The sequence below is a fragment of the Acartia tonsa genome, chromosome 8 (genome assembly GCF_053477335.1).
Source record: "Acartia tonsa isolate MP-2025a chromosome 8, ASM5347733v1, whole genome shotgun sequence".
NCBI lineage: Eukaryota > Metazoa > Arthropoda > Copepoda > Calanoida > Acartiidae > Acartia > Acartia tonsa.
In genome coordinates this window covers 42,180,346-42,206,465 of record NC_137267.1, presented here as the reverse complement: position 1 = coordinate 42,206,465, position 26,120 = coordinate 42,180,346, and the positions used below count along the sequence as shown (strand labels likewise).

At 31.8% G+C, this 26,120-nt stretch overlaps 2 protein-coding genes across 2 annotated transcripts in view; both read right to left on the bottom strand.

The window, feature by feature from the left end:
* Nucleotides 1-19,078, bottom strand: part of LOC145326999 (glucose dehydrogenase [FAD, quinone]-like) — a 45,220-nt gene extending 26,142 nt beyond the window's left edge. The window contains exons 1-6 of the mRNA XM_080170473.1: nt 18,955-19,078; nt 17,176-17,211; nt 16,781-16,824; nt 9,024-9,098; nt 7,816-7,875; nt 75-136 (exon numbers count right to left, since the gene is read on the bottom strand). Of these exons, the coding sequence (XP_080026599.1) occupies nt 75-136; nt 7,816-7,875; nt 9,024-9,098; nt 16,781-16,824; nt 17,176-17,211; nt 18,955-19,007 (330 nt within the window). The 5' untranslated portion in view covers nt 19,008-19,078. The remainder of the gene's footprint in view (nt 1-74; nt 137-7,815; nt 7,876-9,023; nt 9,099-16,780; nt 16,825-17,175; nt 17,212-18,954) is intronic.
* Nucleotides 19,079-20,999: 1,921 nt separating this feature from the next.
* Nucleotides 21,000-24,770, bottom strand: LOC145326996 (uncharacterized). The gene is made up of 6 exons (XM_080170469.1): nt 24,626-24,770; nt 24,115-24,202; nt 23,572-23,613; nt 23,083-23,122; nt 22,539-22,641; nt 21,000-21,874 (listed from the first exon to the last, which is right to left on the bottom strand). The coding sequence occupies exons 1-6, from the start codon at nt 24,714-24,716 to the stop codon at nt 21,801-21,803; spliced, it is 438 nt and encodes a 145-aa protein (XP_080026595.1). The 5' UTR covers nt 24,717-24,770; the 3' UTR covers nt 21,000-21,800.
* Between the last annotated feature and the right edge of the window lie 1,350 nt (nt 24,771-26,120).

Here is a 26,120-nt window from a genome sequence, read left to right as displayed (position 1 = left end):
CTTATTTACATTAAGCAAATACATGTATTATATATTTTTAGTAAAATTGCTAAATTTAATGCGCAAAAACTTACCCTCATACCTAGACAGGACCTTCCATCAGCAGTTGTCAGGTAACTCCAGTCCATGGGACCACCTACAAAAATTCTTTTACAGTATGGCCTTGAAACCGATTTATATCTGCTGGATTAGAACCGCTTCTAATCCATACTGAAAATTATGTATCATATTGTATTATATCCAGCTTTGTACTAACATAAAAATGTACAATTATAATATTAAAACCAGTTTTGTTAGCCTGTACCTTCGGATATTAGAGCTAACAAAACAAGTTTTAATCATATTCTTGTACATATTTATATCTGTGGAAAGCTGTTTATAATACGATGTAATAAATATTAAAAGCAAATAAAAAGAAAGGTATATAACATAAAATATATTATTCATTGAAAAGAAGATGATTTCACATGTCTTGGTACATAAACTTTGAACAACAAACATCTGCCTTGCATTTATAATGTGATTTGTAATCATTTCTAGGTAACTTTGAATAATAAGGTTTATTAAAAAAGATAAACAATAGGTTTCTGCTCCTCAAAATAAATCTTAAGCCAAAGATTATATAATCAAAAACCAAATAAAAAAATATGTATAAGATTTTTTGCCATTGTAATTGCTGAATCTAACCTATGGTAAATCCATTTTGTCATGAAATTGTGAATTTTACGGTTGTAAAAATGGCAATGACACTGTATTATGACAGTGGAAAAAGTGCAATTTTGACACAGGGAAAGTAATATTGCCATTTATACACCAAAAAAACCAAAGCATATAAAAACACACCAACTTTTTGTCAAAAACACAGTGACTATACTTTTGATAGTTGTAGAAGTGGCAACGCCCCTGTGTACACAAATATGAACTGTAAATCTAGGCCGAGTACCTTTAATTTTTGGCTTTAAAACAGCTGTCAGCCAAAACAAAACAATCTAAGCTTAACTATTAACAAAAGTATTTGGCTTATTTCTCTTTTTACCTAGTGCATTTAGTTGACCATACATATTTTAACAATTTACCTTCTGCTTATAAAACTTATAAAACAGATGTCCTAGTTACATAAATATCAAAACATAATTTATTACAAGTTGAAAACTTACAGGAAAAATAGAATGTTATAAAGTTTGTATTATGTTACAAATGCAGCAAGTATTTTTGTTCTAACAAGGATGACAACATCCATAAAAGCGAAGCTCTGAAATGGAAGGACAAACGAACATTATCACTTGTAGATTGTCAGAACTGAATTAGCAGAATATTAATGCATCAGTACAAACAATATTTTTAAAAAATTTGTTGCAAAACTGCATAAATAGATAATGATACTGTTTAAGGACATACTTACATTTTTGGGACTTGTTTATAGAGATGCTTCGCTTATAACATTGTACCTTGTTGTAATAGAAATCAGTTTTTAAAAAAATCAGAAGAATCGGATAATTTTAACATACAAAAATTTGTTGTCAAAAAAGTTAAAAATCGACATGTTTAAAATGGACGTACGGACATTCTGGTATTGTTTATAGAGTTGCTACGCTCTCTTAAATGTACCTAACTACTATAGGAATCATCATGCAAAGTTTGGAATCGATAGGACAATTCTAACCTGTTTAAATTAACGAAAAGAGCTAACTCTCTGTGACGGACGGACGGACCGGCCCTTATTATAGAAAAACTTCGCTTTTAAAAAGATATAATAATTTTAAAAATGATCCATATAACTTATCTTAGCCTACTTGGCTAAAGTTTTATTTCTAGGAAAATATTAAGAAAGATGTTTTGGTTTGAAATTTTAGTGCCTATAAAAAATTACTCATTCAATACAAATTACCAATTATAGGCCAATACACAGACTAAATTACCAATGGCATGCCAGTATACCAGAGAGAGGGGACAAGAGGCTGTTTATTACACCAGTTTTACGTTATTTATTTGTTGGCTTAACAACTTTAGGTACTTAAGTGAATTTTGATTGGTTGATTCATTAAGTTGTGTGTTTAATCGTTTCAGCCCCTATTTTTATTCTACAGAAAAGGTAATTTTGTGGATCATGATTGGGGATGTATATCAATTTATTGACGATTGTCTTATACCTTACAATATTTGAAGTTCCTTTTTGATAAAATTGAAGTTTGCAGTTTTAAAGAGAGAATTTGTAATAAATGTACTGAAAAATACACACTTCTTTCAAAATGCATTTTTTTGTTGCCAACAAAGAGAGATTGGACAATGGGCTGTTTTTTACACTAGTCCCCATAGTTTAATGGATATTAGTTTTGTCATTCATTAACTTTCAACTTTGGGAACTATAGTGTATTTTGATTGATTTGCTCAGTAAGTTGAGTGTTTCAACAACTACTTTTAATCTACTGTAGGTTTGATGTTGTAAATCATCATTGGGGATGTACATCGGCCATTGTCTTATCCATTTAGATCCCTGGAAAATAACATAAATTATATTTAACATTATTGCAATCACTCAATTTGTATGAAATGCAGGGAAAGAGGGGGGGACAATGGGCTGTTTATTACACTAGTCCCCAAAGTTTTATGATAATGTTTTCTTATTCGGTGGCTTAACAACTTTGAGGACTTTAATAAAAATTGATGGGTTGGTTCATCAAGTTAAGTGTCTAAACATTTCAACCACTAATTGGTATCTACATAGGGGTAATTTTGTGTATTATCATTAGATATGTACATAAATTTATCGGCCATTGTCTTATCCCGTTAGATCCCTCGTGAAATGTATTTGTTTAATGCAATTTTTGTGTACAAACATTTGCATTTACATAAAATAAAATGAGTAAAGCCAATAATTATAAAAAATAAGGAATCTAAAGGATTAAGATAATGGTCGATTTATTGATGTTAGTACACAAAATTACCCCTTCTGTAGATCAAAATTAGTGGTTGAAACGCTTGGACGCTCAACTTTATAAACCATCAAATACAAATTTAATAAAAGACCCTAAAGTTTTTAAGCCAACGAATAAGAAAACGTTATTATAAAACTTGTGTATTAAACAGCCCATCGTCCCCTCTCTCTCTGGGCTTTCTAGATTATATCTTATTGTTTCAGGAATCTTCTTACAATTTAGGATCTGCTTTATGTTGTAGATAGATGCAGAGAGAGAGAGGTGATAATGGGTTGTTTATTACACTAGTCCCCAAATATTTATCATAACGTTTTCTCATTCGTTGACTTAACAACTTTGGAGACTTTAGTAAATTTTATCTGATTGGATCATTAAGTTGAGTGCTCAATTGATTTTAACCACTAATTTTAATCTACAGAAGGGGTAATTTTGTGTATCATCATTGGGGATGTACATCAATTTATCGACATTGTCTTATCCCTTTAGATCCTTGAGATAGATGTACAAGTTATGGATACAAATGACTGATAAAAACATACCAAAATGTAATTTTTTTTTGATTTTATAGAAAATATTCTAAAATAATATGCTTTCTACAAAAATATAAAATTATAAACAAGTCTTTCTTAATTTATAATTCTAAAAAAGCATATTCACAAATAAAAGATTATCAAATTGTACAAACAATAGAAAATAAAAATAACTTATATTATAAAATCTATATTTGTATAAAAGAATGGATTTATTATTAATTGGATCTTACACAACATTATCATGTACTTTAATAGAGTGAAACTTGTAGATGGCTAAAATAACAATACCCAATCCAGCCCCTTGACCCCATCCCCCTTCCTACTAGATAAACAAACTGACCAATTAGTGATATCCATGTGAGCAACCTAAATAGACGACAATTTAACCTAGTAATAATATCCATGCATTTATATTCATCATTTAATATCCATCTATAAAAGATGATTTGCATAATTTGACCCTGTGCCGACTTTCAATTGGGTCAATCAGTCAATAGCGTTGTAAATATTATCATAGCCAAGTCACTCGATAAAATTGGAAAGCTATTTGCTAGCAGACAAATAAGGTCCCCAACACTAGATCCAGATAGTTATCTGGGTTATACATCTATACGTACACAGTTATGGAATCTTGACCAAAAAGATTTTTTTATCCAATCTTGACAAGTGAGGTATCTTTTATGAAATGTGTTTATCTATAAGTTTAGAACATACTTAAGGCAAAAAAATTTTCTTTAGTGTTACTTTTTTCACCTTATATATGAAAAAAGCAGTTTCTCACAATTTATGATAAAAAAAGGTACAGGAACAAAAAATATATTTTTTTCTTGGTGTAAACACAATAATTGGCATAAAATCTACCATCCTAAATGTAAAAATCAGCTATAGACTCCTTTTTAGAGCAAATAAAGTGCAAAAAGTAACCAAGACATTTTTGCAAAGTATGAAAATCTAAAGAAAATAGTTCTTTTTGCTTTTGATATACATATCAGATAAATGTATATAAAATTAGTGATCAAAAACTATAAAACAAGTTATAACTTTTTTCAACCCTATCATTGATTAAAATGCACTTTTAGGTTTACTCATTACCAAAGTTGCACATAAAAACTCTTTTTTATAAGTTAATAAACCAAATAAATTCAAATCAATAATTAGGCGTTTTTTATAATGCAGTAGACTATTTTGTAGTTGGTTTGTTTTGGTATTTATTTTGTTTAATTACTACATAAAAAGAGTTTTTATGCACTACTTTAGTAATTCTTAAACCTGAAAGTGCAATTTAATCAATGACAGTGTTGAAAAAACTTATAACATGTTTTATAGTTTTTGATCACTAATTTTATATACATTTATCTGATATGTATATCAAAAGCAAAAAGAACTATTTTCTTTAGATTTTGATACTTTGCAAAAATGTCTTGGTCACTTTTTGCACTATTTTGACTCTAAAAAGGAGTCTATATCTGATTTTTACATTTTAGATGATAGATCTTATGCCAATTATTGTGTTTACATCAAGAAAAAACATATTTTTTGTTCCTATACCTTTTTTATCATAAAATGTTAGAAACTGCTTTTTTCATATATAAGGTGATAAAAGTAACACTAAAGAAATTTTTTTTGCCTTAATTATGTTCTAAACTTATAGATAAACACATTTCATAAAAGATTTTTTTCTAAATCTGTCATTTAAGGCATGAAATTAATTTTGCAAATTAACATTGCAGATTTTTGCAAATAACTTGCAAATATGATTTCTGCGAATTTTCTAATTTACATAGGCGTTTTCTATGTATATTCCTCTTTCCAAAAATACCTCACTTGTCAAGATTGGATAAAAAAATCTTTGTGGTCGAGATTCCATAACTGTGCGTATAGATTTATGGTAAAAAGGTATTAAAAGGGGCTAAAGCCTTTGTAATAGAACTATCTAACTTTCCAGTTTAACAACATTAATCATAGGAATCACTTGATTGGGTTGAATTGTTCTAAATGGACACACAAAGAGAAATCTTTGTACCTTGTATATCAGGATGATTATTTTAGATATTGTACTTTTGTACTCAGTAATCATTAACTATCGCATTTCTCTTTTATTTGATATTTGTTAGGAATATATTTGAACTAGTTTAAAATATCTATAATCTCAAATAATTAATAGAAGACAAGGATCATCATCTGAAAAATTCATTAGTCCCTCTATCTTAAAATTCGCTGTGAATTATTTTTGGACAATTATGATTTATGACTTTTTTGGGGGAAATTACATCTTAGCCAAATGTCATTTTGTATTAATGGCAATGGTTTTTATCATATCTATAATACAAAGTAGAACGATGTCTGTCCGTCTGTCTGTCTGTCCGTCAGTCTGTCTGTTTGTCGTCCGTCCCTTAAGATCTCGGTAACCACTGAACCGATCGGATTCTACTCTTCAGGGAATATACCTACTGGTCCTGTGGTGGTTTTAGCCTATTTTCTTGGGGGGTGGGACAGCCCAAACTCCCCCAAAAACAAAAAATCCACCCCCCCCCATTTTTTTTGTAGAAGATTTCCTTTGTCCTATTACGTATTTCGTAAAAAAAAAATTTTTATCACCTTTTGGGGCAAAACCCCTAGAGGCTAGGGGCGAAGCCGCTAGTTAAAAATAAAAGTAATAAGATTAATTCAAGTTTTGTTATCGCGGATGAATGCCTAGGCCAATAAAACTTCAATTTTATCATTTTTATTTGATTATTCGCGGATACATGATTTTTAGTACGTATCCGAACCAGTTGTAATCCAGCGGATAATAATCGGGTTTGAAGACATTCTTGAAAAACAAAAATGTTACAAAAACTACAATTTTGACAGTTGCCTATACCTTTTTTAAAATTATTTTAAAACTTCTAAATTATGAAGTAGATATAGTTGAATAACTTTATATTTGCTTCGGTTGTTAAATTTTAACATTGTTAATAATTTCAAATATTAGAATTATTCTAGGAAAAAACTTCAATTATTTGTTACAATTTGTAGGGAGATTTGATATTAAGATTAATATATATTTTGATCTCATTTAGATCCTAATACTCAGTTAAGTAGCAAAGGTACTGTATAATCCATTTTGTCTGTCAGTATGTTTGTCAGTTCATATGATTGTGTGTCTGTTTTCACAACAATAAGGGCAACATACTTTTTGACACTGCTGAAAATTGATATATTATTACTTGGATATTACACCAGATTTGCATGTACTCTGATATAGTAATGATCGCAGCTGGCTTCAACAACAATAAATACCACTATCCACTCTATTACAACATCCTCTCCCCCTTCTGGTTGAACGAACTGACCAAACTAGCAAAATTGACGACAAATTTCCCCCTGTCAATATACCCACGTCTAGCCTATATCCATTTTTCTGAAAGTTTTAGAAAGATTCCTTTGACAAGTTAGGTACATACAATCCAGGGGCGTCCAAGCTTTTTTTTTTTTTTTTTTTTGGGGGGGGGGGGTAATTACCACCCCTGAAATCTGTTGGCAGGGGTAAATTTTGTTTACCCCCCCACAAAATTTACCCCCGGGGTTTAAATTTTATTAAATATTTAGTATTAAAAAAAGCGGGAAGCGCGCAAAAATTTTGTTTGTTAGAGATTTTTTATTTTGGGGGTGGTATTTACCCCCCTAAAATTGTGAATACCCCCTCCGAAATGGTAATCCCCACTTTACCCCCCCCCCCCCTTGGACGTCTATGATACAATCCCTGATTAATAAGCATATATAAGTGTATAACTAGCTTGATGAACCCACTTAACTTTTTTTTATATTTTATAAAATGGTATTCTGTGTTTCACTACTTAGTTATGTTGTCATTCTTGTTATCATCCTACAAATATTAGAAACTAGCGGCACTGCATCATAACTAAAGACGTTACAGATGGTTCCCACTGCTGCTATGTCAAATTGCGCAACATAAATACTTAGAGTAGGAGAAATTTCTTGGCCCAAAACAGGCGCAACTCTTTACCATTTACAGTTAGGACTTCTCAGACAAAGTTCGTGCAATCAAAGGGTTGGTTGTCTGATGGGTGTTGGTTACCCTAGGCGACTGAGCACGTTACACTGCAATTTTGAGATGCAGATGTATGTTAAAAAGGTGACGTGGAGAGGACTTGTACCCGAAGCGTCACAACGCCCCCTGTCATCATCATATTTGAGCTAAGAACCCTCTATCCCATTTAATTTGAAATAAGGTGGGGATGTTAATTTGTTTGTCTTAGGTTAGGTTATATTGGGTAGTGGATATAACCCAGCAGGGTTAGGGCACCACAAGTATAGGCATCATCGTGCTCCCTGTGACCTACCTAGAGTAGCTCCCACAGCTGCTGGAATCTCGGACAGATAAGTTCCATCTTCCCCTGCCTCTGAAATATATAAATAACATTAGAAGCAGGTTATAGTGCCTAATGATGAATGACGTAATTCAATACAAAGGACCAATGATAGACCAGTATTGTAATTGACTAATGGTAAAATGTATATTGGCCTATCATTTTAAATTGTACGACGTCATTTTTTATTAGGCACTCTAAGCTGCTTCATAAAATTATCACAAAAATCATTCTCATAATGGATTTATTATTACTTGGATGTTACAACAGATTTTCATGTTCTCTTATAAATGGAATTTCAAGTGGACTAAAATAATGGTCTCTCCCCCCCCCCCCCCCCCACCCAACCCCATTACTCCATTCCCTCCTCTCCTACTGGACAAACGAACTGAACAATAAACGAGTTCCATGTTAGCAACCTAAATTGACGACAATTTTTCCCTTGTCATATTATCCATGTAAATTATATATCCATTATCCTCATTTAAATCCCAATTCAAGTATACTTGTATATTTTTTCCAGTTAAAGTTAGGTTATATTAGGTTATACTTAAAAAGGACTACATTATATTAAGGATCTTAAGGAATAAGACAATTAACATACATCCCCAATGATTATAACCATATTTATCCCATTGTAGTAGATTATTAATACTTTGAGTACTATAGAATTTAATTGGTTAGTTCCAAACTAGTAGTGGCTAAACTTTTCAACCAATAATTTGAATATAAAGAAAGGGAAATCATTCATATCATCATTGGGAATGTACATATCAAACGTCCATTGGCTTATCCCTCACGATCCCTGGTAATTTGGAATCTTATGAAAATGCAAATAATTTTATTTATTAATCTACCTCAGTTATTTACGTCATTTGTTCAAGACCTCTTTTAATTTTATTAATTTTAACATGGATTTATGTTCTCAAATATGTACATATGTACCGTGTGTTTTTTTTAAGAGTAACAAAAGAATTTCCCAATTTAACCCACTTACCATTGACAGAAATTGATAATTAATATCTTATTTTCTTCATTGACTTGGGGCAATAGTTATCCAATAGTTAAGACCTAAAAATTGGTGCTGCAAATAAAAATGCGCATTTTAAAATTTACGCGCATTTTGTGTGTGGTGTACACTTCACATTATAATTAAAAGTTTCATATATTTATATATTTACCTAAGAGTAGAACATCTAGACCAGTTTCTGCGAGTCTGGCAGCTATCACACAACCAGCGCTTCCGCCACCAACAACTAAATTATTATAATACTGTTGATAAATGTTTCTTTTGTCCCTCCCCCCCCCCCCCCCACACACAGCCTAAGGTCCAGTCGAGGGCCCGATCATTTAGGGATAATGAATATTTAAGAGTTGCTCTATTTTATACTTTTTGTAATACTCATAAATAACTAATACACAAATTCTATTTCTGTAGAAAAAAACATTTCTCCTAGATATGTTTTTTTTCTTCACATTTAAATAAAATTGTTTTTATTCATTAAACTTAATTGAGTTTCCAATATTTTATGCTAAACTAGTTGATGCATTTCTAGCATCAATAATATTTCAAAATTGTACGATAGAACAGACATCTATCATTTAAAGAAATCTATGATATTAAATATTATTGTTAAAACTGGATGGCTTGGCTTTGATAGTAAAAATATACATAAAACCATCTCTAAATCTAAATTCAAAATGAAACATTTCTGGATGTTATGAGAAGTTTCCTTGAGAATAAATCTTTTCGACAAATAAAAATCTTACTTCACCTTGTATGGATGTTGTCATCCTTGTTATTTCTATTCATTAAGAAGGTAAATAAGTATATTTATATTTTAATATTCTGCTCTCTCAATATATCATTAAATCTTTTAAGAGTATAAAAACAACAAGGAAATAAATATTATAAAGTAGAGCCGCAATATCTTAGGGGAAATAAAAAGCTTTAATTTCATTAAAGGGACTGTGAACGTAAATTTTTCTCATCTTAATATTAAATCTTAACATTATCTCATTCATAATATCTCACAGATAGAGCAAAACGCGCTTTTGTTTGCCTAAAAAACGCCTTTTTCCAACGATTTTTATAAGGTACAGGGAAAGGAAGAAATTTTCCGTATTATATAAAATGTCCATTAAATTGATTTTTTCTCCCATTATAGCTAAAATTAAACTTTTTCGCATAGTTCTAGATTTTTCCTAACAGTTAAGCTGACTTTTAACATAATCCTTGCTTTAAACCAATGTATAGTTACTTAGAAATTGATAAAATAAGTAATATTTTTTATTGAAAACCAAATACAATAACAAAGCCAGAAACAGGTTTTTTATTATTATCCAATTAACTTTAGATGGCCCATCTCTCGCCCACCTTTAATTACAAATTTGTAAATAATAAAGACGCAATATTTCTTTATAAACAGTCTGATAAAAGTGTAAACTAAATCTCCAAAGTGGGTTATTTATTGTCCAACAAAATAAAAAAGGATATTATTATTTTAAATAACCTATGAGATTCAACCCTTTGTAGACAGTGAGGTATTTTTTTTGTCAATAATACGAATTTAAAATATGTCTTTATTACCTAATTACTACGTTATAAAAAAACTAATTGGCAATTTTATAGCATAAAATAAATCCTTAACAGTAAGTAAATTGTTTCAACTATATATGACAAGTTAAATATCCCTACAAACATTATAAAGAATCAAAAACGTTCAGATTTTCCCTGTTTTTTCCTTTTTCCCTCTCAAAATACCATAAAATCAAGGCATTATTCCTGGATATTTTTGTTAATAGGACGTTTTTGGTTGATCAGTGTAGTGAAATGTGCTTAGTAAATGTTAAGATTTGATAATCAGATGAGAAATTTTTACGTTCACACTCCCTTTAACTAAAAAATAACAGGACCTTAGTCCTGGGAAGGATTATAGCTGTTTTCCCACAAATAAATTTTAAAGTTCTTTTGTTTGAAACTAAAATTAACAATGGATACCCCCCCCCCCCCTTAAGTGCACTTGGAGGCCTCTAGTAGCGTATCAGCTAGTTATATTACAAATGGTATCCTTTAGAAAAGTAACAAGATGTCTGTCTGTGTATACCGAAGTACCGCTAAACCGATATGATTCTCCGACACATTGTAGCTTCACATAGGTCCTGTAATTGTGAGGGCCCTGTGCTCAATGTAACCTAACTTAACCTAACCTAAAGTAACAAACAAACAAGGATGACCACATCCATAAAAGCGAAGCCCTGAAATGGAAGGACAAACGAACATTAACACTTGTAGATTGTCAGAACTGAATTAGCAGAATATTAATGCAGCAGTACAAACAATATTGTATAAGTAAATTTGTTGCAAAACTGCATAAATAGATGATACTGTTTAAGGACATACTTACATTTTGGGGCCTTGTATATAGAGATGCTTTGCTTATAACATTGTACCTGGTTGTAATAGGAATCAGTTTAAAAAAATCAGAAGAATCAGATAATTCTAACATACAAAAATTTGTTGTCAAAAAAGTTAAAAATCGACATACCGACATTAAGATTATTGATTATAGAGTTGCTACGCTTTCTTAATTGTACCTAACTACTACAGGAATCATCATGCAAACTTTGGAATCGATAGGACAATTCTAACCTGTTTAAATTAACGAAGAGAGCTAACTGTGACGGAAGGACGGGCGGACCGACCCTAATTATAGAAAAGCTTCGCTTTCAAAAATCGCAAAACTATCCCCCTTCATACTTTTAATTTTCAATACTAGGGGGAGGGGATGGTTTGGAGCTCAAAAAGGCACATAAAGATAATAATAATATTCTTAATATGAAAATAGTAATATTAATCAATTCATTAAAAGCGCAGCTACTCTATAATTATGGTCTGTAAGTTGTGTTTTAATTTTTTAAGGTATGAAAAAATTGTCTAATAGTTAAAAAAACTTAATAATACATATAAGGTACGTGATTCAATTTTTATTCTTAGTTTGATGAATCTTTGCGCCCTGTCAAAAAACTACTCTTATTAAAGCCCCAAAGTCGACATAAATCCTTGATATTGCATATCGTTAAGATGTCAACAATTTGTCTCATAGCCGTACGCCGTGTTGCCACCCAATAATCCTGAGCCGCAGCTTTTAAAACTGTTCTTTTTACTCTTTCTTATCTTAAATCTTTCTTTGATATATTATTGTGTTTTATAAAATAAGGACAAAAATATGCATCAATGGGGGGGGGGGGGGGTGGGCAATAGACAATTAAACTAGTACTCAAAATTTGTAGAATCATGTAATCCTATAAGTTGACCCTTATTTTGAAATTTGATAGGTTGGTTCTAAACTTGTAGTGTTCAGACTTTTTAACCAATAAATACAAACTATAGGAGGTTATTATATATCATTGGGGACCGGTGTGTATCAATGTATCTTCCAATGCCTTATCCCTTAAGATCCCTGACTATATATGTATTTTTCTATGACGTTTTTTTTTCCTAGCAAAGCTTCTCTATAATTCAGCACGGTTTTGTGTCCTTGTGTTAGCTTTTAAAGTTTCATAAGCGGCTGTTTGTATTTTCAATAAATGAATTATTTATCACATCGTATCATAGACAGTTTTCTACAATTTTTAAAATAAAATATTATGAGATTAATTTCAGTTTTGTTGTTGGCCCTGCGAGGCCGAGGGCCAGGGCTAACAAAATATGAATTTTGTTTATGATTTTATTTTATTATCAGCTGTTATTAAAGCTGTTAATAATACTATGCAATGCATGAATTTTCAGTATGGCTCAGAGTCAGTTATAACACAACAGAAATTAATTGAATTCCGAAGCCAAACTGAGAAAAATTACTTTCGAACAGAAATCTACTTTATAACATACATTGTCCTTGTTTCAGGTCTATTTAACTATTATAGTCGAGCCCCTTTCAGAACCTTGGTGGGGGTGCAGGGGGGGGGGGGGGTGTTGAACACCCTCCCCCCTAACATCTCAAACTTCTATTAAAGCTAGAGGACTAAAAAGTTTATCAATAACAAACAAACCTCAACCCCCCTTCCAATTTTCGATTTATTTTAAAAAAAGGAGGGGAGGTGGGAGTTTCTCTGCTTCACTTCGTCTTACATTTCCGACCTGGGGTTACCAATATGACCTAACGTAAATGTAATAAGTGTCTCAAAAATTAGCCATATGACGTCATAAAAATGAGAGATTATCTATCTATCTTTTAGAGGTTTGTTTTCCCACTTCTTCTCTCATCTCCCTCATTTATATGACGTCACATAACTGATTTTTGAGACACTTTGTAAAGTCACTAATCTAACCTAACCTGATCTAAAGTAATATACGAAGCTCAAACAGTAAATTTTCAATATATTCAAAAATAAAAAAGGAGGGGGGGGGGAGGGTATGTGCCTCACTATGAACGTTGAGAGAAACCGTTGAGTATAAGAATGTACCTTTCATACCTCTTATAAAATCTCCTTTTCTCGAAGAATAGAGATAATCTAGAGACACTTTGTAAATCAGCCAATAGGAAACAATGGATGAACAACCCGGTCATACTATTGGTTTAAAAGTAGACATAATTTTATGAGAAAATGCGGTTATTTTTTCTTCGCATTCGCAATTTCGCAAAGTGAGTATAAACATCGCCTTTCTTAGAACAAAGCTTTGCTATGTTTAATTATTTCATGTAAAAAATTCTCGTGTAATGTGAAGCATATAACAAAACATGTATTATGAGTCAGCTATAAACAGTTGAATTTCTTAGGGTAGAGCTAGCTTTAGGGAAATTATATCCTCGAAAAATTTCGTCGCTCGTATTATTATAAAGTATCGTGTATATGCACATAAAATAGGTGTAAATTTCGATTTTAAGTTTGACGAATTTTAGGGTCAGATGGACAATCTATTTATATTATGTCTGTTACTCGGAGCAACACATATATAATATATACTATAATATGTGGTATGTCGTCAAAAATATATTGAACTAAGACAATTTTGCAGGGAGGAAAGTGACAATAGTCCCCAAAGTTTTATAATAATGTTTTCTTATTCGTTGGCTAAACAACTTTGGGGACTTTTGTTGAATTTTGATTGGTTGGGTCATTAGGTTTAGGTTGAGTTTCAATCACTAATTTGAATCTACAGAAGGGTTACTTTAGGTATCATCATTTGAAAATGAGATCAATTAATCGGCCTTATCCTTTGTCTTATCCCTTTAGATCCCTGCAATTTTTTCAAAAGTATAAAAGTTAGAAGATACAACGCATAAGCCTTAAGATTTGTAAAGAGAACAGTAAACTGTATTGCAGAAGTGATACAGCAAATATAAGATTAACCCACAAAGTTTCTCACCTCAATTATTTTAAAATTTTTAATGTAGGCATAATTTTTAATGTGTTTTTACATTAGATTAGGTTGGGCTATATTGGATGTCCCTGAAAGGTATAGCCCCGCTGCAAATGTTATGCACGACAAAATAAAATACTCCCCCATACCTTTTTTTATAAGAATGTGGATTTTAATGCTCGCTAGGCACTTTTATGGAAAGCACCAAACAGTGTTTAAAATGTTAAGTCGACAAAATATATTAAACAAGGACAATTATGTCCACAAAGTTTTGATTCACCGGGGTTCCACAAAATAGATTTTTTCAATAATTACTTAACAGAATTCAAAAAGGAATGTGTCAAATTAAAGATCTTACTATTTTTGTTCATAATGGCAATTTTCTTCTTTTTTTGTTGCGTTTCAGTACCTTACTTTAAAAATAAGAGGTCTACGAAAAAAACGTTTGCATATGTAAATTCTATGGATCATTTTACATCTACTACTTACAAAAAGCACCGACTAGCTATTTAAAAAAAATCACAAAAGTTAGGACTAAAATATATTGTCAATGCCCCATCCCTACGACCTAGATAAAGTTTAAATAACCTTTAAAATATAACAAAGATTTGACAGGATTTATATTAACTTTTTAGATTTAAAATTACTTCTTAGAATTATATTTAATAAGGATGTCAATCAAAATGTTATACAGCAATCTATATGATAGTATTTGGATGTTGTACCAGATTTCAATGTACTCTGAAAAAGTGATGCTCGCAGGTGGATAAAAAAAGATACTTTCCATCCACCCCTTTTACCAAATCCACTACCCCTCTTTTAGATAGCTAAATTGACAACAAATTTTACCCTGTTAATATATCCCCGTATATCCTATATCTATTACATATTAATACAGCGAAGTTAACAAATGAAAACAAGGATTGCAACATCTATAAAAACGTAGCTTTAAAGTCAGACGTTAGGGCAAACGAACATCAACGCTTGTAGAGTGTCAGGATATAACTTTATCATTCTAACCCAAATTTTACATAAGTTTGTTGCAAAATTACTTCAATGACATACTTTAATTTTATGAAGATGATAATTATATCACACAAAAAGTTAAAACTAGAGTTGCTTTGCTTTCTAAAATGTACCTAACATTTTACAAGAATCGCCATTTAAGAATTGATAGCAATTTGAAAATTCCATCTAGCCTAAATAGTTTTGAAGCTATTTTGAAAGATATTTACATTGACTTTTTGTTCTGATTTTGAAATAAACTTTCTTTTATCATTCTACACTTGGTTTGTCCTTCTGGTTTAAGAGGATTCCCCCTTTTATGGATATTATCATTCTTGTTTATTTATAACAGTCTTGTTTATTTATAACAAAAGAGAATGTATTTTTCAACGCTTGTATCTTTTATTCTGAGTTACATAATTTTTTTTCTAATGCAAAGTAAATATAAAAACTTTACAATAAAGAATCTTAAATCTGATCATTAGATACAAAGAATCCTTATATAATAGTAACGGTATCTGTTTCTATCTCACTAACCGCTAAACCGATATGGTTCTCCTTTGCAGTGTTGCTTCTCATATGTCCTGGGAAGGTTTATAACTAGTTTGAGAAAGGGTAACACCACCCTCATATGAGAAATCATCCCTAGAAAAAATTAAAATTTAAATTGCGGGGGGATTGGGTCGAATTCAACCCCTATCAAATCAGGTGTTCCTAGAGGCCTCTATAGGCGTAACATATAATTGAGAGGTGCTTTTACACAGAATATCGGTTGAGCACTGATAACACCCACATCAATTTTAAGATAAATTGAAAATATTGTTGAGAACTAATTTTTAAAAGCGAAGCTTTTCTATAATTAGGGTCGGTACTTACGTCCGTCCGTCCGCACGTCCGAGACAGATAGCTTTTTTCGTTAATTTAGGCAAGTTAGAATTGTCCTATCGATTTCAAACTTTGCATGGTGATTCCTGTGGTAGTTTGGTACGATTTAGAAAGCGTAGCAACTCTATAATCACTTCCAGAATGTCCGTAAGTCCATTTTGAACATGTTGATTTTTTTACCTTTTTTACGACAAATTTTTACGTGATTTAATTATCTGACTGATCAGAGTTTTTGGTATACTGATTCCTGGGACAACAAAGTACAATATTATATGCAAAGCAACTCTATAATCAAGTCTTAAAAATGTAAGTATGTCCATAAACATTATCCTGTATCAATAAATTTTTCAACAAATTTACTCACAATTTTGCTTTGACTCTTATTCATTTATATTCTGATTATTCAGTTCTGACACTATACAAGTGTTAATGTCCGTTTGTGCTACCGTTTTAGAGCTTCGCTATTATGGATATTTTCATCCTTGTTGCCCTGTGCCTCAACCTGTGTAGGGAGTCCCAACCATGCAGGACCTAAATCTGCGACACTTTAACCCAGCCGGGCTCCCCAGTGTTAGATAAAACTTGATCTAAAGTAAAAGAACAGCCGAAAAACTACCTCCCACCATTATTCAAAATTAAAAAAAAATAACAGTTCTTTATATGTAAAAATTAATTAATCCTTACCTATAAAGTCATAGGAACTCTTTAGATTTAGGTTTCCAGTTTCCCTGAAAAAATTCATTATTAAATGCTTTTCTACATCTAGGTAGGTCCGTACGTCTTTACCCAATAACATATAGACGAGTTAAATTCGTCCTATAAAATTTAATTTTAGAATTATCATTAATGTAACATTAAGGTACAATTTAAACCCAACGGATCATGGAAAGAAAACGAAGTGGAGGTTTCGTCGTATGTTTACAGTAGCTTTTCTCCTTTTACTAGCCCCTGCGGGGGGTTCTAACCATGCGACGCAATCATTAACATTTACCTAACCTAACGAAACCCGCTCCCTCGTTTTCTTTCCATGATCCAAAGCAACTCTACATCCAATACCAGAAATTGAAAAAAGGTTTCACCTTACTCCTATTGGATCATCTATGTCGTTTATCAACCTAAAACATTAAATAAATTAGATTTTAGGTATGAATTTTTTTTATTTAAATTATTTCTTTTAACATTTATGTCAATTATCAAAGCTTCAAATAAGCAGTAAAAATAATCAGCACTTTAACCTGAGCGTAGCATTTGATACATTAAAAAAGTGTATTGAATTTAGTAAAAATTTTAAAAATTTAATTTAAAACTTTTAAGCATTTCTATAGGCTTTTAAATAGTAATAATGAATTTAATAAAATATGAATAGACATTTGGGCAGAGTATAAATTAATGACGTAGTTTTAAATTATATCTATTATAAAAATGTAAAATTTGGAGATTGTAAAGCAATGTCAATTAATGTTAAATCAGCATTTTAAAAACTTTAAAGCAATATATTTGAATAAGCTAAAAGAACAGTTATGTCCATAAATAGCGCAGCAATATTTGTTCAAAAAATTGAAAGTATGAATGTAGAAAGAAATCATGACAATGTCTTTTGAGGAACGACAATTAATCAAGTATCAACTAGGGAGGGATGGGACATTGATCTGTAAATTACACTAGTACCCAAAGTTTGATAAACATGTTATCGTATTTTTATTCGTTGAATCAAAAACTTTGAGTTTGATATTGAATTTTAATTGGTTGGTGCTGGTAGTGTCGAAACTTTTAAATTTTTTATTCTGCATTAGGGGTAATATATTTATTATCATGGGGATGTATATCGTCTTATCCCTTGAGATCCCTGGTGTTTGTGTTTGATGACTGTAAAAGAAACTGTAAAGTTTATTATTAGACAAACATACATTCATTTTGGAGTAGTTGCGTACTAAAAAATGAATAAAGTGTGGTAAGGCAGAACATTTAAAAACTACATTCATGAAATAAGATTTAATAAAGCGATAAAAAGTGTAATATGTGAGTTTATATAAATAAATCTAAAAAGAAGGAATGAGAGGAGAAGTGGAAAAGGAAAAATAGATGTATTTTTATGACGTCACACATGACACTTTCCAGCGCTTCCAATTTTATGTTATAAATTGCAGGGAGGTAGGGGGCTATAAATTACACTGGTCTCCTATAAGTTTTAGCACCACTTTATTCGTTTGACAAAAAACTTTGGGGACTTTTAATAGATTTGAATTGGTTGGTTACAACCAATATTTTTAATCTACAGAAGGAGTAATTCTATTTATCATCATATGCTCGTTGATGGTGTGTAGTGCAGTAGTTGTCGATCTTCCTTTCCTAAATCCATGTTGATGATCTTCTAGGACAACAGCTTGGCTGATTAGTGGAAGGAGAACTGATTCAAGAATCTTAGCTATTGGAGATAGCAGTGAAATAGGACGAAAGCTGGTACCTTTATCTGATGGTTTAATAAGTGGAATAACTCGTCCAGTTTTCTAGACTGATGGGATATGAGAGTTGTTGACAGCAAGATTGATGATGTTGGTGAGAACTTTAATCCCATTGGGTCCTATATGTTTGATCATGATTGGAGAAATGCCGTCCGGTCCAAGTGCTTTAGAACTTTTTGATGTATGTATATCAAGTTATCGTCTATTGGATTGTCTTATGAAAAGGTGAAAGGTTTAAACATTGCTAGTTTAAACCAACCAATCAAGATTTAATAAAAGTACCCAAAGTTTTTTTACCCATAAATAAAAGAACTTGTTTATAAAACTTTGGGTACCAGTAAAATGTCCACTCACTACCTGAAAATTTCAAAGCAGATTCGCTTATAATAACATTACCTTGGAAATAAAGTGATAAGATTTAAAATTGCAGGTCCAATGGCACCCCACATAACTATCTTGGTAGATTTTTTTTCATTTATTGATTTATACTATAGAAATTTCAGGGACATTTTTGGTTTCTGAAATTATTTTAATTATTGGTAATATAAAATCAACTTATGTAATAATATTTTTATTTTACAGGGTGTTTTTTTTAATAGGACAAAAGTATTGCTTAATATAACATACTTGCCATTGACAGAAATTAATTATCTATATTTTAATTTCTTCATTGGGTTGGGGAAATTTGTATAAGAAAAAATAAAATAAAGGGTGTGCTAAAATGAGTGCATTTTTCAAAATCAAATTGCGCTGCTTGTGTTAATAGTAGAAAAATTTTACGCATACAGTTAGAATTGTCATAAACTCTAGTTTTTGAAAATATATGTATCATATTCATGCTATTTGTAGTATAGAAGCTACGTAGGAAAATGTGAGAAAGGTTAAAAAGTTTTAAGTAAGTTGGGACATTTTATCACGTAGCTCCAAAACTGTACGTAGCACAGGAATATTTCTTAAACACCCAAAAACTAGAGTTTATGACGATTCTAACGATATGCATAACATTTTTCTACTATTAACACAAGCCGCGCAATTTGAATTTTAAAAATATACGCATTTTAGCACACCCTTTAACTTGGTCATGATTCAAAATCTTCCAAAAATAGGTACTTTGAAAAAACCGGTTTTTAAGGCATAATTTATTGAAAATCACCAAGTATTTTTTTCTTAAACAAATTGCCCCAACCCAATGAAGAAATACTTTTGCCCTATTGAAAAAAAACACCCTGTATAAATCTTGTGAAATTGCAGTGTATACAGATCTTAAATTATTGATTTGGATTTGATAAATTAATACTAAAATACAGGGTGGGCCAGATAAATCCGGACTTTTTCTTATTTTTAAACAAATGAACATAAAATCGTCAATTTTAAAGATTTTATTGAATTTTAAAAACTAGGAAGTAAACTAGGTAAATGACTATTAGATTATTCAATAAAATCGCCGCCAGCCTCAATCACCGCCTTTACCCGCCCCCTGAACCGCCCCCCGACCCTGGTCACCATGTCCCTGTCCAAGATGGCGAAGTTCTCCTTGATAGTGGCAATGAGGGAGGTCTTTGTGGTATAGGCGCGTCTATTGGTTCGTGCTTTAATGGCGCTCCAGGCCCATAAGTCAATTGTACGAAGATCGGGGCTGCTGGGAGGCCACATCTCTTTAGGGACGTGAGTAACCGCAGGATCCAAATATACTCATCTTTCAAGCTACCATTCGACACGGCGGCTCTCATTTTGGCCACAATTAAGCTAGAACATCGTTTTATACCTTTTTAAATATGGCATGAAGATTAAGCTATAATTATCATCACAACACATAGTCTAATACGATTTTTAAGTTCCAAATAGGCCCATGTAGTCGAGAACCAAGAAATTTTCAAGATTTTTGACATTTTTGACACCTTAAAATCTGCCACGTTTCACTTTGCTGGAGTACTACGGCCAAACCAGATGTGATAGAGAGCTCTAGTTTTTTCTAGTGTCTTCATTAAGTATCTAACAGTATCTCCAGCAAGTTTCATAAGTCTATCTCAGCTACAGATGGGCTGAGATCAGATTTAGTGGGCCCATATTGAGAATCTAGGGTAAACTAGCGCTCATTTCGAATCTGCCATGTTGAACATAAGCGCTGCCAGCTCGGAGTACAAGTCCTCCAACCTCCAAAAAATTTTATGGGCAAAAAGGTAATTACCTAAGCTTTTTATAGTGTGGTCAAACGTCCTGATTGTTCAAGTAGTTTTGGTGCTATGGCCATTTGAAAAAAGTCCGGATTTATGTGGCCCACCCTGTATATACATTAGTTTTGATCAGTAAATCAACCTTTCCTCAAAGAAAGTACTTATGATTATGCCTTTGGTAACTAGTAAACTAAATCAAATCAATAAAGACCTCCAAGTTACGTTATGACAATATTCAATTTAATTATAAGTAATCACATATACAAAAAATTTTGATAAAAAAAGCAGAATGAAAACTTAAATTCAGCATTTCTAACAAATATAGAAAAGCAATTTGAGATATTGTTTAATAGACAAAATAAGAATTTCTTGCTGAAAATATGTAAAATGTACTGACATTTTTGGAAGATAAAATTACAAATTTCGTTTACAATAAAAAGATGGTATAAGCAATTTTCTAAAAATGACAGTCTTAGATTATAAAATAAATAAAATAAGAAGGGGGGGGGGGGATAGTTCTTTCACCTATACTTTAACCCTGCGGTATGTTAAACCTACACGAGTTTATTCAGGCCCATTATAACCTAATCTAACCTCATCTAAAGTAGGGGAGGGACAACGATGTTCAAGCTTTTTTTTATTTGGAGGGAATTATCATTGCTCACAGGAGTTCTTTGTGTGAAAGCTCCAAAATAGTTGCTTTTAAAATGACAACACGTATGTTCATTATTTACAGTTGTTTTTACTTTAAAATAAATTGAACTTAGAACTAGACCTCAATAACGATATGTTTTTTTTCATTACATCATATTAAAGACATGTTTCTACGGATAATGAAAAGGCCCGACAAACAAAATGGCATTGATTTAACTATTTTCATTTCATTATTCATGGGAAAATGTCTGTGATGCGGGGATACATGATATTTCAGTATGGCTTAGAATCGGTTCTTGAAAGGTTAGCGAGGTACACACAGACGGAGAGACATCCTGTAACTTTTTTTTATGTTTAAAATATGATATGATGCAATGAATGAAGATAATCTTGTTTTTCTTACACCAAGGATGACTAGAGACCAAAGCAGGTGGCTCCAGGGAAGGAACAGTAGGAATTTGCCACGCTGTAGAAGTAGTCAGGGAATGCTGAAACAAAAATTAACAAATGAAAACGACGCTTTTCCTCGAAGTATCTATTAAAAGCTCTAAATCCTTTCCACTATTTTTTTAATGAATTCAAAAAAGGGAGTTTTCCAAGCCTAAACCCTGCGGGGGAACCCTAATTCAATGCACTCTGTGGGAAACCGCTTTAAAGACATTACTTTTATAAGCAAAATATTTTTTAATATTATATTTACAAATAAAAACAATAACGTTAACTATTATGATAAACGTAACCTGTAACCGATTGATCGATATGGATCTTTTTTAGAGCAGGGAGGAACGGGACATTGGACTGAATAATATCCAAGGTTTTATAGATTCTCATTCGTTTACCCAAAAACTTTTAGTGGCCTTAATATACGGAAGGGATGGTTTTACTACATTTTATCGACCAATGTCTTATCCCTAGAGATCTCTGGATCTAGAGTAACTTCACACCCAATCTTGAAGATTACTAATGGATATAGAATATAGGATATATTGACAGGCGAAAAATTTGTTGTCAATTTAAATTGATATTCTGGACCTCATTTATTGGTTAGCTTGTTAATCTAGTAGGAGGTTGATAGCCCCTATCCTTTCTTTAGCCAGCGAGTACATGACAATCCGGTCCAACATCCAAGTAATAATAAATCGAATATCTTACCTAAGGGCCAGAAACCAAAAATGCCAAAGAAAAATACATTTAGGGTCCACAGGACAACTGAGGGTAGAGCTTGATTGTAGACAGTTGAGGACAGATAGAATGCCTAGAATAAACAACTCTAGATAAAAGAAAAATACATTTAGGGTCCACAGGACAACTGAGGGTAGAGATTGATTATACACACTTGAGGACAGATAGAATGCCTAGAATAAACAACTCTAGATTAAAGACTTTTTTCTTATATTTGTGGTTGCGCCCCTAGTATTTAGAGGTCTTGTATTCGAGGAAGAGGAGGTGGAAGAAAAATTCCATTCTTTTCTTATTTAACTGAAGTTTTATGACCTATGAGAACCTACGTGTGTTTTTCTCATCTACAAATAAAATTTGATGCTTTTTTATTGGTTAAGATTCCACTGAACTATAAATATCTACTCTATAGATCATTTGGCCAATCATTGTATCTATATCTCTTTTTTGTATATTAGTGTTCTGTACTTGTGTCTGTTTTCATCCTTGTTTTTTTTTTAAATCTATCAAATCTAACCTTTATAGCTTCCCCCACATGTAAAGCTGCGGCAATGGCACTGAAAAAAGTGATAAGGTTAAATTCAATATAAAAAAGATATAAATAAAACAAGAATTTAGATTTTATAATTTTTAACTGTTATAATATCTGCTGGAAGACATTGGGCGTAAGATAATAACCATTATCGACGTCTCTCTGTTAGTTTGTGTTGTAAGATCCCTCTAACCGCACGTACGATATGGCTATTCTTTCTCAAAAGGTTTTTTTGAGGAGGGGGGGGGGGGGAGAGAAGTTGGTAGGGAAACCCCACTAAACTTCTAGAAATAAGTAACCATTTAACAAATATTTTTAAAAACTTGTTCTTTGTTTGGTTAGTACGGGACTTCGGCCCTTCGATTCTAACAAAACTAGCTTTAATCATTTAATTTTTCATTCTATTATCAGTAGAAAGCTGTCTATAATACGATGCGAAAAATAATTAATATCCCTAATTTGTGTAATTATTACCTGACTACACCCATCAAGAAGTTAAAATTTTCTCCCAGATATCTGAACAAAGAAATCATGAAAATTTTTTTAGTTTTTAATTTTTTTGCATAAAACATACTTGATTTTTTAAATAAAATATACCTGGCTAATCCTCCCAGAGATATCTGACCATACAAGCATGTCTGTAGACACAGGTAAGAACTAAATATACCTGGCTAATCCTCCCAGAGGTATCTGATTATACAAGCAAGTCTGTAGACACAGGTAAGAACTAAATATACCTGGCTAATCCTCCCAGAGGTATCTGATCAGACAGACATGTCTGTGGACACAGGTAAGAACTAAATATACCTGGCTAATCCTCCCAGAGGTATCTGATTATACAAGCATGTCTGTAGACACAGGTAAGAACTAAATATACCTGGCTAATCCTCCCAGAGGTATCTGATCAGACAGACATGTCTGTGGACACAGGTAAGAACTAAATATACCTGGCTAATCCTCCCAGAGGTATCTGATCAGACAGACATGTCTGTGGACACAGGTAAGAACTAAATATACCTGGCTAATCCTCCCAGAGGTATCTGATCAGACAGACATGTCTGTGGACACAGGTAAGAACTAAAGGTCAGGTACAGTCCATATGGAACTAAAAAATGTTTATTTAACCTAATTTCTTTATTGTTTGAAGGGACTGAATTTATTTGAATATGCTTCAGAGCCTTATTTAATATTTTGTTTTCAAGAAAACATTTACAAAAAATCTTTAGAGAAATTCATACCTGAAAAAATACCCCCCCCCCCTTCCATTTTTTTCCAATTTAAACTAACATTTGTTGTGGTAAGTCGTCGATCGACTAGGCCCTAAGCATTCTTTAAAATTCCCATAAAAGTTTATTAATGTAACAATAGAATACAATAAAATTTCCTGTTTGTTTATTACTTTTGGTTAGATTATTATTAGTTTATTAGTTTTATTAGGTACTGGATGACCGGCAGGGTTAGGACACCGATGGTAAAGTCCCCGCAGTGCAAAGGTTCTCACTTATTTTTGTTTTAAGAATAAATTTACCTAGAATCATAGCGATAGGATGTGCAGGTACAAAGAAGTTATCTTTTAAAACCATACTCGTTACTTGAGTCCTGTCCACGGCTAATGACATTTTTGTGATTTCTAAAAGAAATAATTATTTGGCAAATAGACTGCGGATTGAATAAAATTTTCAATGAAAAATCAGTAGAAAAATATATTTACTGATTCTCCTTAATTAATCTTGTTTAATTCTAGTTCAGCATATGGCCAATGTCATGCTTTTACTCCTCCCTCTTACTTTGCAACTTGGATGATGGTCGGTCATTTTAAACATGTTGATTTTTAACATTTTTGACAATTTGTTTATTTGATATAATTATCCTGTTGATCTGAGGTGAATTCTTAAAAAACTTTTGCCCCACTAAAATCAGTGAGGCAAACTAAAAATTTAGAGGGGATAATTTAGCCTCACTGAAATTTTAGTGGGACATACTGATTTTAGTGGGGCAAATGTTTTTTTTTAAGAATTCACCTTTGTTTTTTGAAATTATTAGTTTGTCCTGCCGTTTCAGATCTTCGCCTTCATGGATGTTGTCATCCTTGTTAATACGTAACACTTGAATAATTTTGTTAGTTTTTTTTTTATAAATTTACGAAAGTTAGGTTTACTTTTAAAAACACGATTTGAAGTATTCTATTTTCACTAATTCAAAAATAAATTAACTATAACTATTAGTTTATGTATAACATTAGATAGATTTTTTATTTTTCCACAATTTGTTTAAATGCATGATGTAAACCAATTTTGTTGTTGCATTATTAACTGATGACTTGCATTCTACTGACTCAGTATATCAAAAAAAGGAAGGTTGTTGCTGCTTTGCGCTGAAATGCCTTTTTTTAAAATGTTCAAAACCAATTTAAATACTGTATTTTTGTTTCTGAGATTTTATGTAACAAGCGAACATCCATTATTTTCTTTAAAATATATTTGTCAGAAATGGTTGACAAACAGTATCTATTAATTCTAAAATCTACAATTTCATCTCAATATAGACTATACAGTTTCCAATCAGTATCTTCACAGTTTCTAAGGATCTAGACTCTACAGTCGTTGCGCATTGCTATCATTGTATAACAGTTGATTGTTATTTTTCCTCACCTCTCATTTAAACGCATTGTATTTTTTTGTTTTGTGAGAACGCCGGCAATGTATTGCAATTTGTTTTCTACCACAGCAAACATTTAAATTTTAAATTCTAAATTTTCTAAAATTTTAACATGATAGTATAAGACTTTTTATTTATTAAAGTTAAATGCAGAGAGAGAGAGAGGGGGGGGGGACAATGTGCTGTTTATAACACAAGGCCCCAAAGTTTAGTAATAACGTTTTTTATTCGCTGGCTTAACAACTTTGGGAACTTTTAATGAATGGTTTATTAAATTGAGTGTCCATACGTTTCAACCACTAATTGTACTCTACAGATTGGGTAATTTTGTGTATTAACATCATGAATGTACTGCAATGTGTCGG